Raw genomic sequence first — 15,952 nt, forward strand, 5'->3', positions numbered from 1 at the left:
GCCCAGTCCCGGAAACGCCCCGATTCACCCCAAAACTTTCACCCCTCCCCCCCTCCGCCGCACAAAAATGGCCAAAACACCGTTTTTCACCTTAAAACGCCACTTTATGAGGCGGGGCCGACCCACCGGTGCCCCCCGGGAGGGGGACACACGGCGGGGGGACCCCCGGGACGGGGGTGCGGGGGGGGGTGCGGCGCTGGCAGCGGCTCTGGGAGAGGGAGGAAACGGCGCTGCGTTAGTGGGGGGGTCGGTACCGGAGGGGGGGGGGGGGGGGGTGGGGGGGTGGGTGTTGTGTTATTGTAGGGTCGCCCCGGCCCCACTCACCCGCCCGGCCGCTGCTTCCGGCACCGCCTCCTGGCCCCGCCTCCTCCTCCTCAGCGCGCCCACCCATTGGCTGCGGAGCACACACACACGGCACCGCCACGCCCCATTCCAGCGCAGAGAGGGGGCGTGGCCGGCGCGGGGAGCCCCGCCCCCTGGCTTGCAGTAGCACACAATACGCCACGCCCCCCCTCCAGCGGGGAGAGGGGGCGTGGCCGGCGCGGAGAGCCCCGCCCCCTGGGTGCAGCACACGCCGCGCCCACTCCAGCGGGGAGAGGGGGCGGCGCTGGCGAGGGAAGCCCCGCCCCCTGGGTGCAGTACACGCCACGCCCCCTCCAACAGAGAGGGGGCGTGGCCGCGGCGGGAGCCCCGCCCCCGGCGGGAGGGCAGCGCCCCAGCAGGGACAGGGGGACAGGGGGGATCGGGGGGTCCCGGGGGGGGGGCGGATTTTGGGGCATTTTGGGGTGAAAACAGCACTGGGGGACACTGCGAGGAAGGGAGGGGACAAAGCTGGGGTGGAGGACACCCCAAAACAAGGGAAAAAGCCCAGTGATTTGAGGGTGTTCTCCCCCTAGCCCCCCCCCGCCCCGTGCCCCAGTGTAACCCTCCCCGCCGTGTCCCCGTGTCCCCCCCCCGGTGTCCCCTCACAGCTCGTCCTCGAGGCCATCGTCCTCCTCGGGGAAGTCCCCCAGGGGTGACGCTCTGGGGCTTGACGAAGGCGCCGTACTTGGGCTGGCACTCGAAATACCGGCGGCCGCCCACGCTGGGAGGGGGGGAGGAAGAGAGTTTGGGGGGGGACACCCCAAAACCCCCCCCCCCCCCCCCCAAAGAGGGGACAGTTTGGGGGACATTTTGGGGACCCTACCTGCCATCATGCTTGCCCAGCGGCTCGTCGTAGCGGACGCCCACCCAGTATCCCGGCTTGAAGTCGGTTTGGCCTGCGGGGGAGGCGGGGGGGCGGGGGGGGTCAGTGCTCGGGGCGGGGGGCTTGGGGACAACGCGGGGCAGGTTGGGGACAGCTTGGGGACACGTACCCACGTACATGATGGTGGCCCGCTTGCAGGGCTGTCCCGGCACCCGGACCTGGCAGCGGGCGCCCAGGGGGGAGGGCGGCCGCCAGCGCCGCCTCCTGCGCCCGGCGCTGCTGCTGCTCGGGCCGCCTGGCGCCGCGTCCCCTCCGTGTCATAGCGTCCCCAGTGCCGCTGTCGCAGGAAGGACCGGAGGGACTCTGCGGGGACGCGGGGACACGCGTGGCACCACGGGGAGGGGACACGGCAGAGCTGCCAGCAGCCCCCCACCCCCCGTCACGTGGCAGAGGTCCCCGACGGAGGTTGGTGACGCAGCGGGGACGGGGACATCTCCTCGGGGCGGGGGGTGACGTGGCAGGGATGGTGGCAGTGTCACCATGGGGGACAAGGGGTGGTCACCTCAACCAGGGGGGTGACACAGTGGGGACAGGGAGTGTCACTGCAGGGGACAGAGGATTGTCACCTCAACTAAGGTGCGAGTGACGCAGTGGGGACGGGGAGAGTGTCACCACAGGGGACAGAGGATTGTCACCTCAACTGGGGGGACAGTGACACAGTGGGGACAGCGAGAGTGCCACCATGGGGGAGAGGGGATTGTCACCTCAACCAGGGTAGCGGTGACACAGTGGGGACAGGGAGAGTGCCACCACAGGGGACAGAGGATTGTCACCTCAACTGGGGGGACAGTAACACAGTGGGGACAGGGAGAGTGCCACCATGGGGGAGAGGGGATTGTCACCTCAACCAGGGGTAGCGGTGACACAGTGGGGACAGGGGAGAGTGCCACCACGGGGGACGGGACGGTGACATCTATGACGCAGCAGGCACGGAACGAGTGCCACCACGGGGGACGCGGGGTGGGGACATCCCCTCGGGGCCGGGGAGCTGACACCGCGGGGACACACAGACAGAGGGGACATCCCCGCGGGGACGCCGGCGTCACCTGGCCGCTTCTCGTAGTCGCTGTCGGCCATCTCGTACTTCTCCACCTGCGAGACGTCCTCGTACTCCCCGATGCGCGCCCCGCTCCGGTCGATCACCTGCGGCACCCCGTTACTGCGGGGGGGGCCGGGGGGGGCCCCCCCAGGGAGTTATCGCAGGGTCTCCCCCGAGGGAGGCCCCATTTTGGGGTGAAAAAAGGGGGAAAAGGGGTGTGCTAACACCAGCAGGGATACAGGAGCTGGTTTGGGGTGAGAAACGGGGTTTTGGGGTGAGGAGGAAAGAAACGGGGTGCAACGGGGCGGTTTCAAGGCGCAATTTTGGGGGGAGAAGAGGGGGAAAAGGGGGGCGGGGAGGGGGAGATGGGACCCACGTGCACGCGGCAACCGTCGGCCACGGGGTAGGAGCCCAGCAGGGCCTCGTCGCAGTCCAGGCGCCCCAGCAGCTCCTCCTCGGCGCTGTACAGCTCCAGGTCCATGCAGGAGGCCGGGCTGCCCACCACCAGCTCCAGTTTGCACTGGGGAGGAGAAGGGGGGGGGGGGGAGAACAGGGAGAGAGAGAGAGAGAGAGGGGAGGGGGCTGGTCGGTGGCGGGGTCTGGCCCCGGGGGGGTCCTGGCCCAGGGGATCCCGGTGAGGGGGGGATGAGCCGGTGCCGGTAGCGGGGGTGCTCCCCGGCCCTGTCCTCGTCCCCTCCCGGCCCCAGGCAGGGGAGAGGGGATCCCGGCCCGGGGCGGGGACAGCAAGGGGGGGGATATGGCCCTGGTTGGGGTCGAGTCCCCGTGAGGAAGAGGAGGGGATCCCGGGCCTCGGTGAGGTGGAGGGAGAGGGGGGTCCTGGTGGGGCCTAGGCCCCGGTGAGGAGAAGGGAGAGGCCCAGGCCCCGGTAAAGAGAAGGGGGAGGAAGGGGGGGGGGGGGGGGGGGGGGGGCAAGACCCCAGTGAGGAGAAGGAGGGGGAGGACGGGGGGGGGGGGGACACACCAGACCCCGCTGAGGAGGAGGAAGGACGGGGGTCCCGGTAGGGCCCAGACCCCGGTGAGGAGGAGGAGGAGAGGGAGAAAGGGGAGGGCCCAGGCCCCGGTGGGGCGGTTGCCGGTGGGGCCCGAGCCTCGGTGAGGGAGAGCTGGGGGCTCCCAGGCCCCGGTGAGAAGAAGGAGACCCGGTGAGGCCTGGTTCCCCGTGAGGAGGAAGGAGCGGGCCCGGTCCCCGTGAGGGAAAGGGGAAGGAGGAGGGTCCCGGCTGAGGCAGGGCCTGTGAGGGGGAGGAGGGCCCCGGTACCGGTACCTTGAACTCGGCGATGGTGAGGCCGGTGCTGTAGCGCTTGTGGGCGCGGAAGGCGTTCAGACTGCTACTCACCGACAGCGACACGGAGCCCGTCCCAAGGACCGGCACCGGCCCGGCCCCGGGCTCCGCCGCCGCCTTCATGGTGCGGCCCCGCTACCGCCGCCGCCGCCGCCGCCGCCGCTTCTGGAACCTTCGGCCCGCCCCGCGCTTTCGCCCCGCCCCCGCCTCCCAGCCAATCGGCGCTGACGGACCGCCCCGCGCGCTACCGACCAGCCAATGGTCGAGGGAACCGCCCTGCCCGCCCGCCGTCGAACCGCCAATAGCGACGCGCTCTGGAGGCGGAGGGGCGGAGGGAGGAGGGCGGGGCGGGAGAGTCACGGGGCAGGGCGCGCAGCGCGCGGGGCGGAGTCGGCGCAGGCGCCGTCCCGCTCTCCCCGCCCTGGTTTGTCCCCGCGCGGCCGCCGTCGGGGGGCGCCGTGCGCATGCGCGGGGCCGCCATGGAGGCGGACGGGACCTACGAGCCGGGCTTCGTGGGGATCCGCTTCTGCCAGGAGTGGTGAGGGGACGCCGGGACCCCCCGATACCCCCCGGACACCCCGGACCCTCTCCCGGGGGCTCTCTGACGTCCCTCGGGCCCTTCAAACACCCCCTCAAAGCTCCCTGATACCCCCTGGGCCTTCTAGGCCCCGTCCCGGGGCTCCCCCATTCCCTCCCCGGGCCCCACAGACACCCCCCAGGTTCCCCGGGGCTCTCTGACACCCCCTTTGGGCCTCCCCGTTACCCCCCAGGGCTCCCTGATACCCCCCGGGTCCCCCAGACACCCCCTCAAGGCTCCCCAATACCCCCCTGGGCCCCCCAGACACCCCCCGGGGCTCCCTGACCCCCCTTTTGGGCCTCCCCGACGCCCCCCTTCCCCCCAATACCTCCTGGGGCTCCCCGATCCCCCTCTCTCCGTGACCCCCAGACCCCTCCTCAAGGCTCCCTGACACCCTCTGGGCTCCTCAGACTCCCCCCACCCCCCCCGGTTCTCCCCAACACCCCCTGGATCCCCCAGTTCCTCCCCCGGGGCCCCCCAGACATCCCTCCCCCCCCCGCCGACCCCACTACTCCCTAGGCCCCCCAACCCCTCCCCAGCCCCCCCAGGTACCCCCCGGGGGCCCCCAGCCCCCCCCCCCCCAGGGAATGTGGGCCCGGGAACAGGCCGGGGCCCCCCCAGAGACCCCACAGTGACCCCCCCGCGTCCCCGTCCCCCCAGCAACAACATGCTGTACCCCAAGGAGGACAAGGAGAACCGGATCCTGCTCTACGCCGTGAGTGCCCCCCCCAGCCACTGGGACCAGTCCCAGGGTACTGGTCTGCGTGCCCCCCAGCCCCCACATGGCACTGGGACCAGTGCTGGGGGCATACTGGGACCAGTGCCTTTATCACAGAGGGCTGTGTCCATCCCCCCACAGCCCCCACTGGGGCACTGGGACCAGTCCCAGCACCTCACGGGGCCGTGCCCCGCCTCTCCCAGTTTGGCACTGGGACCAGTCCCAGCACCTCACGGGGCCGTGCCCCGCCTCTCCCAGTTTGGCACTGGGACCAGTCCCAGCACCTCACGGGGCCGTGCCCCACCTCTCCCAGTTTGGCACTGGGACCAATCCCAGCACCTCACGGGGCCGTGCCCCGCCTCTCCCAGTTTGGCACTGGGACCAGTCCCAGCACCTCACGGGGCCATGCCCCGCCTCTCCCAATTTGGAACTGGGACCAGTCCCAGCACCTCACGGGGCCGTACACCCCCTCTCCCAGTTTGGCACTGGGACCAGTCGCAGCACCTCACGGGGCCGTACACCCCCTCTCCCAGTTTGGCACTGGGACCAGTCGCAGCACCTCACGGGGCCGTGCCCCGCCTCTCCCAGTTTGGCACTGGGACCAGTCCCAGCACCTCACGGGGCCATGCCCCGCCTCTCCCAGTTTGGCACTGGGACCAGTCCCAGCACCTCACTGGGCCGTACACCCCCTCTCCCAGTTTGGCACTGGGACCAGTCCGTAACCCTCGCTTTTCCCCCAGTGCCGTAACTGTGACTACCAGCAAGAGGCTGACAACAGCTGCATCTACGTCAACAAGATCACCCACGAAGTGGAGTGAGTTCGTTAGCGGAGTGAGTTCGTTAGCGGAGTGAGTTCGTTAGCGGTCCCGGATGCCTGGGTCCCCTCTGGACGCCTGGGTCCCACTCCCAGCATTTCCCACCCCGGGGTTGGGGGGAATGTTAATAGAGAGTAATTAATAAAGGAAAAGCAATTAAAAGGAAGCAGTGGGCTAATTAATAAGCAGGTAATTAGTAAAGTAGGAATTAGGATCGTTAATAAGAGAATAATTAGAGGGAGGGAGTGCGGGATTAATAAGGGGAGACAATAAGGGGAGATGAGTGGAGGGCAATTAATGGGGATAATTAATAACGGAGAAGAGTTCCTGGGTAATTAATAATAATTAGGAAAGAGATAATTAGGGTAGTTAGAGTGATTGGGGGGCAACTCGTGGGTAATTAATAAAGAGAGGCGATAAAAGAACAATTCAAGAGCGATTAGCGCGGTGGGGAATTAATAGGGGTAATTATTAGGGGTAATTAAGGAGAGGGATACCAGGGTTATTAATAGTTGTGGGGGTAATTAAAGGCGTTAATTATCTCCTGGCAGCGAGCTCACGCAGATCATCGCCGACGTCTCCCAGGACCCCACGCTGCCCCGCACCGAGGACCACCCCTGCCAGAAGTGAGCCGGGACGTGGGGACCCCCCCGTGGGGGTGTGGGGACCCCCGTGGGGACATGGGGACACCCATGGGGACGTGGGGACCCCCCCCGTGGGGACACCCCTGTGGGGACGTGGGGACCCCCCCGTGGGGACATGGGGACACCTGTGGGGACGTGGGGACCCCCCCGTGGGGACATGGGGACACCTGTGGGGGTGTTGGGGACATGGGGGACCCCCCCATGGGGATGAGGGGACACCCCTGTGGGGACGTGGGGACATGGGGGCCCCCCCCATGGGGACGTGGGGACACCTGTGGGGGTGTGGGGACACCCCTGTGGGGCTGTTGGGGACCCCAATGGGGACGTGGGGACACCCTCATGGGGACGTGGGGACCCCCCCGTGGGGCCACTGGGGACACCCGTGGGGACGTGGGGACACCTGTGGGGCTGTTGGGGACTGCCACGGGGGGACGTGGGGACACCCCTGTGGGGATACCCGTTGGGGACCCCCATGGGGACATGGGGACTACCCCCCTGGGGACATGGGGACACCTGTGGGGCCGTTGGGGACGTGGGGACACCCCTGTGGGGACATGGGGACACCTGTGGGGACATTGGGGACCCCCATGGGGGTATGGGGACACCCGTGGGGACCTCCCTGTGGGGACATGGGGACACCTGTGGGGACATTGGGGACCCCCATGGGGGTATGGGGACACCCGTGGGGACCTCCCTGTGGGGACGTGGGGACACCTGTGGGGACATTGGGGACCCCCATGGGGGTATGGGGACACCTGTGGGGACGTGGGGACCCCCCTGTGGGGACATGGGGACACCCATGGGAACCCCCGTGAGGATGTGGGGACACCTGTGGGGGTGTGGGGACACCCCTGTGGGGTTACCTGTGGGGCCGTTGGGGACCCCCATGGGGACATGGGGACCCCCCACGTGGGGACATGGGGACACCTGTGGGGCCGCTGGGGACGTGGGGACACCCGTGGGGATGTGGGGACACCCCTGTGGGGACATGGGGACACTTGTGGGGCCATTGGAGACCCCCCTGTGGGGACATGGGGACACCTGTGGGGACATTGGGGACCCCCATGGGGGTATGGGGACACCCGTGGGGACCTCCCTGTGGGGACGTGGGGACACCTGTGGGGACATTGGGGACCCCCATGGGGGTATGGGGACACCCGTGGGGACCTCCCTGTGGGGACGTGGGGACACCTGTGGGGACATTGGGGACCCCCATGGGGGTATGGGGACACCCGTGGGGACCTCCCTGTGGGGACGTGGGGACACCTGTGGGGACATTGGGGACCCCCATGGGGGTATGGGGACACCTGTGGGGACGTGGGGACCTCCCTGTGGGGCCGCTGGGGATGTGGGGACACCCGTGGGGACGTCGGGGACCCCTCCCATGGGGATCCCCGTGGGGACACTGACCCTCCACTGCCACGCTGCTCCAGTGTCCCCCACTCAGTTCCGGTGTCCCCCCTCGGTTCCGCTGTCCCCTTTCGTGTCCCCCCCCCCCCGTGGCTCCAGTGTCCCCGTGGGGCTCCGACGTCCCCCGCCCACAACTCCGACGTCCCCCACGGGACTCTCGCGTCCCCCTGCCTCACCGCCGTCCCCCTGTCCCCCAGGTGCGGGCACAAGGAAGCCGTCTTCTTCCAGTCCCACAGCGCCAGAGCCGAGGTGAGGTGACCCCCGCGCCCCCCCAAAGCCGTCACCGTCCCCTCCGCGTGTGTCCCCCCCCCGCCCCCCGCCGCCGTGACCGCCCCCTCCTCCCGTCCCCCAGGACGCCATGAGGCTCTACTACGTCTGTACCGCCCCGCACTGCGGCCATCGCTGGACCGAGTGACAGCGCCCGGAGACGCTCTCAGACCCCAAAATCGCCCCAGATCGCGGCCGTCACCCCAAAACCTCCCCCCTGCCCCCCCCCCCCACCCCGGCAGCCCCTGCGCCCCCTGACCCCGGGTCTGTCCCCCCCCCCCCCCGTACCCGACGGGGTGGCATTTTGGTGGCAATAATGGTTATTTTGGGCAGTGGGATGTGTCGGTGGCTCCGTGGGGTTTGGGGGGGGCAGCAGTGCTGCGTGGGGGGGTTTTGGGGTGCACGTAGCTGCTGGGGGGGGGGGGGGGGGGGGGGCTGTCTCGCTGTGGGGCCCAAATTATCCGTAGTGGCCCCAAATTTTGCGTGATGGGCGCCAAAATGGCCCACCGGGCCCCAAATTGTAGCCGTGGGGCCCCAAATTGCATCCCTGGTACCCCAAAACGTCCCCATGGGTCCTGAATTGCGTCCCTGGTACCCCAAAATGCTCCGCTGGCCCCCAAATTGCATCCCTGGTACCCCAAAATGTGCCCGTGGGCCCTGAATTGCAGCTGCGGGGCCCCAGATTGCATCCCTGGTACCCCAAAATGTCCCCGTGGGTCCTGAATTGCAGCCGTGGGGCCCCAAATTGCATCCCTGGTACCCCCAAATGTCCCTGTGGGTCCCAAATTGCATCCCTGGTACCCCAAAATGTCCCCATGGGCCCTGAATTGCAGCCATGGGGCCCCAAATTGCATCCCTGGTACCCCAAAATGTCTCTGTGGGTCGTGAATTGCAGCTGCGGAGTCCCAAATTGCATCCGTGGTACCCCAAAAAGGCTCCACTGGGCCCCAAATTGCATCTCTGGTACCCCAAAATGTCCCCGTGGGTCCTGAATTGCAGCTGTGGGGCCCCAAATTGCATCCCTGGTACCCCAAAATGCTCCACAGGGCCCCATATTTCATCCCTGGTACCCCAAAATGTCCCTGAGTGTCCTGAATTGCAGCCGCGGGGCCCCAAATTGTCCTCGATGGGCTCCAAATTGCATCCCTAGTACCCCAAAATGTTCCCGTGGGTCCTGATTTGCAGCCATGGGGCCCCAAATTGTATCCCTGGTACCCCAAAATGTCTCTGTGGGTCGTGAATTGCAGCCGTGGGGCCCCAAATTGCAGCCGTGATGCCCCCAAATGTCCCCGTGGGTCTCGAGTTGCATCCCTGGTACCCCCAAATGTACCCGTGGGTCCCGAATTGCAGCCACGGGGCCCCAGATTGCATCCCTGGTACCCCAAAATGTCCCCGTGGGTCCCGAATTGCATCCCTGGTACCCCAAAATGTCCCTGTGGGTCCTGAATTGCAGCCGGGGGGCCCCAAATTGTCCTCGATGGGCTCCAGATTTCATCCGTGGTACCCCAAAATGCTCCACTGGGCCTCAAATTGTGGCCATGGGGCCCCAAATTGTCCCCAGTGGGCCCCAAGTCGTAACCCCGGTGCTCCAGGTTACCCCCCAGTGCCCCACATCACCCCATAGCAGTCCCAAATGCCCCCACCAGGCTCTAACTCACCCCACTGGACCCCAGTTTGCATTCCCAGTTCGCCCAGTTGCCCCTGACAGGCCCTATATTGTAGTCCCGGTGCCCCAAATTGCTCTCTGGGTACCCCAAATCGCCCCCACCACATCTCAAATCACTCCGTCAAGCCTTGACTTGCCCCAAATCTCCTCCCGTACCCCAAATTGCCCGGTTGGGCCCCGAATCACCCCCCTGGGTACCTTGAACCGCCCTCCAGCCACCCCACATCTCCTCCCCGAACCCCAAATCGCCGCCTGGTGCGACGGGGGGCTGCCGGGGGGGCGGCACCCAAGCGTCCTGCAGCCCCGTGAAAGCCTCGTGGGTCGTGGGGAGGTTGTCGGGGGCCGAATCCACCGACCCCAAAAGCCTTCGCTTTGGTTCAAAGACATTTATTATTTTAACGACCTTTAAAATCGGCAGCGACGGCCGCTTCCGCCCCGCTGCCGGCGGCGTGGGTCGGGATCGGGAGGGGATGCGGCCGCCGGGGTATTTGGGGGGCTCAGAGCAGGAAAAATATACATCCAAGAGCCGCCAAAACGGTTAAAGCTTAGAAAATTGCCTCAAAAAAACCCCAAAAATTTAACCGGGAAGGGGGGGCGGCACCCTGATACCTCGATTTAAAGCGTTTCAGGGCTGCTGCCCTCCAGCCGCCTCCGAACCATCTCCACGAGGGAGTCGGAGTAGGTGCGGAGCAGCGCCAGGGTCTCGGGGTCCGGTGGTGGCGGCGGCGGCGGCGGCGGCGGGGTGCCGGTGGCGGCGTCGGTGTCGCGGGTCACGGCGCGGGAGCGCAGCTCCCCTTTCACCCAGCCGAAAAGATCGGCCAGCGCGGTCCTCGCCTGGAGGAGATTCTCCTCGGTGGCCTCGGCGCAGAGGGTCACCTGCGGGAGAGGTGTCCCTTCGTCACCGCGGTTCTTTGCCGGGTGGTTAAAACATTCCGCCGGCGCCTCGGCTCCGAATTGAGCCACGAGAGGCGGGTTTTTTGGGGGTCAGACCCAAAAAATGGTCAAAAAGTGGCCAAAATACGTCAGCGGTTGGTCCTCCAAGGGAGGGAGAAGCGAAACGACCCCCCCGAAATGCTGTGAATCGAGGGGGTTCCCCCCCGTTGGGAGGCACCGACCTGGTCGTAGAGCCTCAGCGCCTCCTGGAAGTGGGTCCGCAGCGGCCGCAGGGCCGCGGTGAAGGTCTCGACGCGAAGGTGGGATCCTGCGGACGCCGCGGCTGCCGTGAGCATCGTCCCCCGCTCCGGGAGGGGACAAAAAACCGCCTCGTCCCCATCCGGGAGGGGGTTTTGGGGTGAAGGAAGCCCCTCCGTGTCCTCAAACACTCACCCGTGGGTTTCCCGGCGTCGGAGCCTGTTTCCTCTCCCGTTTCCCAAGGTTTTCCATCCGGCGGGTTCTAAAAAGTTGACGGAAGCGCCTCTTAGTCCAGCCCGAGGAACGAAAATGTGGTTTTTTGGGTATTTCTCCCAAACGTTTTCCCCTCTCTAAGGCGCAAAACCAACTCGCCTCCCATTGCTGGGTCTCCTCAGATGTTTTCGGCGGGTCCCTGAGCGGCTCCGGGGCACGGGCAGGGCTCTGCGGCCGGGGCCGTGCCCGCAGGGGGAAGGCGGCCACCAGCCTGCGGGACAAAAGAAGGGGTCGGGAGCGGGAAACCCTTTCCCGGACGGACGGACGGACGCGGCACCCGACGCCCACCTGCTGTTTTTCTGGCAGCGCGAGAGGAACCGGGCTGAAATGCTCAAGCGCGGGTTCAAGAACAAGGTTTTTTCCTCATCCTCAGGGTCGGGCGGTTTCAAATCCTTTAAGGAGCCGTCAAACTTTTCTGCGGCCGCAGGTCGGGAAGCGTTAGCTCGGCCATCGCTGGGATCCGCCCGCATCGGCCGTGCCGAACGTGCCGGCACCGTCCACCCGCGGTTTCTCCCGTTACCTCCGGCGTCGGCGTCTGCCAGCGTCTCGAAGTGCTGCTTGAGGTACTTCTCCTGCTCGGGGGTCTGGGGCAGGGAGCTGCTCGGCGGCGGATTCTCCTCCGGCTCCTCCACCTCCCCGGCCGAGTCTGCCGAGTCCTCGTCTGCCGGGACGGAGCCGGAAAGGAAAGCCCCCCGCGACGAACGTTAGCACCAGGCGGTTTTTATTCTGACCCCCCCCCCCCCCCCCAAGAGCTAAAGCCGCCCCCAAGCTTTTCGCTCGCTCACAAGGGTTTGGCGCCGGCAAAGCCGGTGCTCCCGGCGCGTTCCCGGAGCTCTGGCTGCGCTCCCGGCGTTACCTTCCGGCTGGTAGCAAGGCGCCGGCGTTCCCAGGCAGAGCGAAACGCAGGACGAGGCGTCCTCCCGGGCGATCCCGAGCTCCTCCGGGTACGCGGGACGCAGCGGCAGCTCCATCACACGTTGCCTTTGAGGGAAGGCGAGCGGGTCGGCGGCGGCCGAGCACCGGATGCCACCGCCGGCTCGGCGCTCACCATCGCTCCAAGCCGGGACACGCACGCCCGCGGACCGAGGTTAAGTCGCACCCGAAAAGTTTCCACCTCCGACCCCGACGGGGCTTTAGGGGCCGGGTTGGAGGTTTGGTGTGAGCAGGGGAGCCCCGTCCTGCCCCGCGCTGCCGGGCCGGCGCCTTCCGGCGTTGCCAAAATGCTCCGAAATTTGGCTCGACAGGAAAAGGCACGACGGGGAAGAGGGCGCGACGGGGATGAGAGCGCGATGGTGCTCGGCGTGAGCCGGGACTCGGCGCGGCGACGTTAAGCAAAGCCTGAACTAGCGGGGAGAGGTTGGTTTAACACCGATAGCGAAACGCGGCGCTTGCTTCCCCACCCGGCACCGACCTGCTCGCCTCCGGCACGCACAGCTCCTCCAGGCTGGTCGCGCTTGTATCCGGTGATTCCAGTCCGCCGTTGGTTTCCTTGTCCGGGAAGAGCTTGGAGAGCTGGAATTCCTCAGCGAGGTCGCTAGGAGAGCTCTCCACCTGCCGGAGACCGGGAGCTGATGTCCGTAGCCGGATTTTCCCCGGAAAAAACAGGCGCTGGCGGGCAGGGGATCTCCAGGGATGGTTAAAACCGCAGTCCGGCGAGGGTTGACGGAGAGGGCGCGGGGTCCGGCCCGTTGTAGCTCGGGTTAGGGGCGACTGACCTCTGAAAGGAGGTGCTCCAGGCTGCCGGGCTCGAGCTCCGCGTCGCCCTCGAGGTGGGGTTTGAGGGGGGTGAAATAAGGGGGATCCGCCTCCGGCAGGGTCTTGATGGGGCCCCTCTCGGCGCGCTCTGCCCATCGTCCCCGCGGCCGGTAGCTCCCCCGGGGGCTGGCCTTGTCCCCGTCCTCCACCTCTCCCAGCTGGAAAGGGGGGAGAGAAGAGAGGGGATCCGGTGGAGATAGAACAAAGGGATCTTCATCCGGCCCCGTTCAATTAAATTAAATTAAATTAAGTTACATCTCTCGGCGCGGCCGCGCGACTTACCAGCCTCTTTGCCCACATGGGCAGCCTGCCGTTGGTTAGGATGCACGCCGGAGCTGGAGGGGGAGAGCGGGGTTAGGAGCGGCACCGTGTGCCGCAGCCCTCGGAGGAAAGCCAAGCAGAAAACGGGGTGCGGCCGTAGAGGGACCCCGGCCCCCAACGCACGTGGCTCCGAATCCTCCTTGGAGGGAGTCTGCGGGGACAAGGCCTCGTCTCGCTCCTCGTCGGAAGCTCCGCCGGTACCGGGGGCCGCCGTCCCGCCAGGGATCGTGACGTAGGTCTCCCGCCTGGAGGAGAGGAGAACGGTGGGGCCGCCGAGTTCTCTCCCCCCCCGCCTCCCCCCCCGAAAGCCAAAAACGGGGCAGGACGTGGGGGCGAGGGGTTTTTCCCCGTTACCTGAGCTGCGCCGGGGGACCGGGCTCCTTCGCCCGCTTTGGCTGCAGCGGGTCGAGCTCCAGCAAGTGCTGCTTCATGCTGCTGGTGATTTCGAGGCCCAGGTGCCAAATAAAGACGCAGCTGGGGGTAGAAAGGCGGGGGGGGGGGGGGCTCTCCATAAGCCAATTCCTCTCCCGTCGTGTCTTGCGAGGCGTATAGGGCGAGACGTATAGGGCGAGGCGTAAATCGGACGATTTCTTAGGTCCGCCGGCCCCCTACCTGTCTCCCGAGACGGTGATGAGGTGCTCGCAGTCGTAGGTGAACCGCATCCCCGTGACTATTTCTGTGCCGAAGAGAAGGAAACGTGGAGGGGGTTGCTTGTCAGGACCGCGAGCCCCGCGCTCGTTTAGGAGATATAAGTGATATAGCGGGCGCGTGGGGGAATTTTTGGGGGGCTTCACGGCCAAACGGGGTAGGCACGGCGCCGGGGGCTTGCCGGCAGCTCTCCTCTGCGTCTCCCCTTTTCCTGGGCACCTCCCGGGTTGCCGAGAGGAAGCGAACCTGAATGGCCGAACATTTTCGCCACGCACTCCCCGGAGTGGAAGTCGATGAGGGCGATGCTCTTGTCGGAGCAGCTCGTCGCCAGGAAGGTGCCCGAGGGATCCAGCTGCACCTGGGGGAGAGGAGCGGTGGGTCGGGCTCGGCCGCGGGCGGGAAGGCAAGCGGAGCCAGGCAGCTTCGTGGGAGCACGGAAGGGTTTGGGTTGGAAGAAGCTTCAAAGACCACCCAGGCCAACCCCCTCCCGCTAGATCAGGTCGCTCCAAGCCCCGGCCAAGCTGACCTCGAACACTTCCCACGACGGGGCATCCAGAACTTCTCTGGGCAACCCGCTCCCGTGTCTCACCACCCTTATCGCAAACAATTTCTTCCTCCCGTCCGACCTAACCCTCCCCTCTGTCAGTTTAAAGCCGTCGTCCCTCGTCCTGTCGCCGCGGACCCTGCTAAAAGCCTCTCTCCGGCTTTCTTACGCGCCCCTTTAAGGACGGAACGGCCGCAGTAAGGTCTCCTTCTCTTCTCCAGGCTGAACAACCCCAGCTCCCTCAGCCTCTCCCCGCAGCAGAGCTGCTCCAGCCCCGCACCATCTCCGCGGCCTCCTCTGGACCCGCTCGAGCAGGTCCGCGTCCGTCTTGCGCTGGGGACCCCAGAGCCGGACGCAGCGGGGGAGAATCCCCTCCCTGGACCTGCTGCCCACGCTGCTTTGGATGCAGCCCAGGAGACGCTCGGCTTTCTGGGCCGCGAGCGCACGTTGCCAGCTCACGGCCCGCTTGTCACCCCCCAGCGTCCCCACGTCCTTCTCCGCAGGGCTGCTCTCCATCCCTCCATCCCTCCCTCCGTCCCCCAGCCTGCGCCGGGACTGGGGATCGTCCCCACCCAGCTGCAGGACCTTGAGCTCGGCCTCGGCGAACCTCACGAGGTCGACGTTGGCCAACGTCTCCAGGTCCCTCTGGACGGCAGCTCTTCCCTTGAGGGTACCGAGGGCACCGCTCAGCTTGGCGTCCTCTGCAATCCCACCGTCTAGGTCGTTGGTGACGGTATTGAACAGTACTGGTCCCAGTACGGACCCCTGAGGGACACCGCTCTTCGCTGATCGCCATTTGGACATCAAGCCGTTGACTGCAGTCAACGTATACGTCCGTACATTTATATATATCTATATTTATGGACCAAGCGGAGCCCTTCCCGGTGCGTTGCCACCAACAGCCCCAGAGGCGTTCAACCCAACCAGAGCAAAAGCCCACCAGAAACATCTCCGCAGCGAGGACGGAGCCGTCCGTCCCACCCAACCCGGGCGGTTAACGGCTCCGCCACCGGTCACCTCGCCGAGAAGGTACCAGAGCGTCAACCACCCCGCCCCGCCGGCTAACCGACTCGAAACTTGTTTTCAAGGAAAATAAACCGGGGCAACGTCCAAATGACTCAACGAGGACGAGGCCAAAGGATGAGGATCACAGAGGTCCCTCAGCGAAGGAGCAAAGACCAACCGTTGAGTCCCAGCCCGGCCAGCCAAACGCTGGCGCACACCGTTTAAGTCGGCCGCGGCCAGAAGATGACTAATCGGGCTTCGAGCCCAGCGCAAACGCGAGCATCACCTTCCGCGACAGCCCCGCTGAAACCTCGCGTCGCCGTAAAAGTCGCTTTTACGCCCCCCAATCCCGACCGCAACCGCGAGAAATCCCGTTTCCGTCAGAAAAAACGAGCGGACCTCGCCGCCCCAACCCCTCGCCCGCCCCGATTAAGCCTCTCTGGACGGCAGCTCTTCCCTTGAGGGTACCGACGGCTCAGCCCCAAGCCCTTCAGCACCGCCGACAATCCTGCCCCACCGCGGCGCCCTCCCTGCGCCGAGGGAGCTGCCGCGGACGCCCTGCCGACTGGCGCGTGGTGGAAATCACCTTC

The 15,952-nt window shown here is 66.6% G+C and overlaps 4 protein-coding genes across 5 annotated transcripts in view; 2 read left to right on the forward strand and 2 right to left on the reverse strand.

Moving 5' to 3' along the window:
• Positions 1-490, forward strand: part of HIF3A (hypoxia inducible factor 3 subunit alpha) — a 22,164-nt gene extending 21,674 nt beyond the window's left edge. The window contains exon 7 of the mRNA XM_075489942.1: positions 304-490. Coding sequence (XP_075346057.1) covers positions 304-490 — 187 coding nt within the window. The remainder of the gene's footprint in view (positions 1-303) is intronic.
• Positions 491-950: 460 nt separating this feature from the next.
• On the reverse strand, positions 951-3,760 carry TBCB (tubulin folding cofactor B). Its single transcript, XM_075490095.1, is given in 9 exon segments — positions 951-1,013; positions 1,015-1,084; positions 1,187-1,259; positions 1,356-1,425; positions 1,427-1,465; positions 1,467-1,549; positions 2,293-2,389; positions 2,662-2,805; positions 3,571-3,760. Coding segments are annotated over 9 exon segments (765 nt in total). The 5' UTR covers positions 3,712-3,760; the 3' UTR covers positions 951-965.
• A 248-nt stretch (positions 3,761-4,008) lies between these two features.
• On the forward strand, positions 4,009-15,206 carry POLR2I (RNA polymerase II subunit I). 2 transcript variants are annotated; one of them, XM_075490097.1, is made up of 6 exons: positions 4,009-4,126; positions 4,826-4,880; positions 5,624-5,697; positions 6,250-6,324; positions 7,950-8,001; positions 14,997-15,206. In XM_075490097.1, the coding sequence occupies exons 1-6, from the start codon at positions 4,053-4,055 to the stop codon at positions 15,075-15,077; spliced, it is 411 nt and encodes a 136-aa protein (XP_075346212.1). In that variant the 5' UTR covers positions 4,009-4,052; the 3' UTR covers positions 15,078-15,206. The 2 variants fall into 2 exon arrangements, with proteins under 2 accessions (XP_075346212.1, XP_075346213.1); XM_075490098.1 differs by lacking the exon at positions 14,997-15,206 and adding an exon at positions 8,105-8,351.
• Positions 10,427-15,952, reverse strand: part of SYMPK (symplekin scaffold protein) — an 85,538-nt gene continuing 80,012 nt past the window's right edge. Inside the window, exons 28-36 of the mRNA XM_075490093.1 lie at positions 13,127-13,178; positions 12,805-13,002; positions 12,501-12,640; positions 11,946-12,070; positions 11,610-11,750; positions 11,378-11,504; positions 11,012-11,300; positions 10,801-10,886; positions 10,427-10,561 (exon numbers count right to left, since the gene is read on the reverse strand). Coding sequence (XP_075346208.1) covers positions 10,815-10,886; positions 11,012-11,300; positions 11,378-11,504; positions 11,610-11,750; positions 11,946-12,070; positions 12,501-12,640; positions 12,805-13,002; positions 13,127-13,178 — 1,144 coding nt within the window. The 3' untranslated portion in view covers positions 10,427-10,561; positions 10,801-10,814. The remainder of the gene's footprint in view (positions 10,562-10,800; positions 10,887-11,011; positions 11,301-11,377; positions 11,505-11,609; positions 11,751-11,945; positions 12,071-12,500; positions 12,641-12,804; positions 13,003-13,126; positions 13,179-15,952) is intronic.

This window comes from Mycteria americana, unplaced genomic scaffold, assembly GCF_035582795.1.
Source record: "Mycteria americana isolate JAX WOST 10 ecotype Jacksonville Zoo and Gardens unplaced genomic scaffold, USCA_MyAme_1.0 Scaffold_43, whole genome shotgun sequence".
Classification (NCBI taxonomy): domain Eukaryota; kingdom Metazoa; phylum Chordata; class Aves; order Ciconiiformes; family Ciconiidae; genus Mycteria; species Mycteria americana.

Coding starts and splice junctions, on each gene's coding strand:
- POLR2I (XM_075490097.1), top strand. CDS start 4,053: ATGCGCGGGGCCGCCATGGAGGCGGACGGGACCTACGAGCCGGGCTTC. Junction 4,881..5,623: donor ACCGGATCCTGCTCTACGCC/GTGAGTGCCCCC, acceptor CTTTTCCCCCAG/TGCCGTAACTGTGACTACCA. Junction 6,325..7,949: donor GAGGACCACCCCTGCCAGAA/GTGAGCCGGGAC, acceptor CCTGTCCCCCAG/GTGCGGGCACAAGGAAGCCG.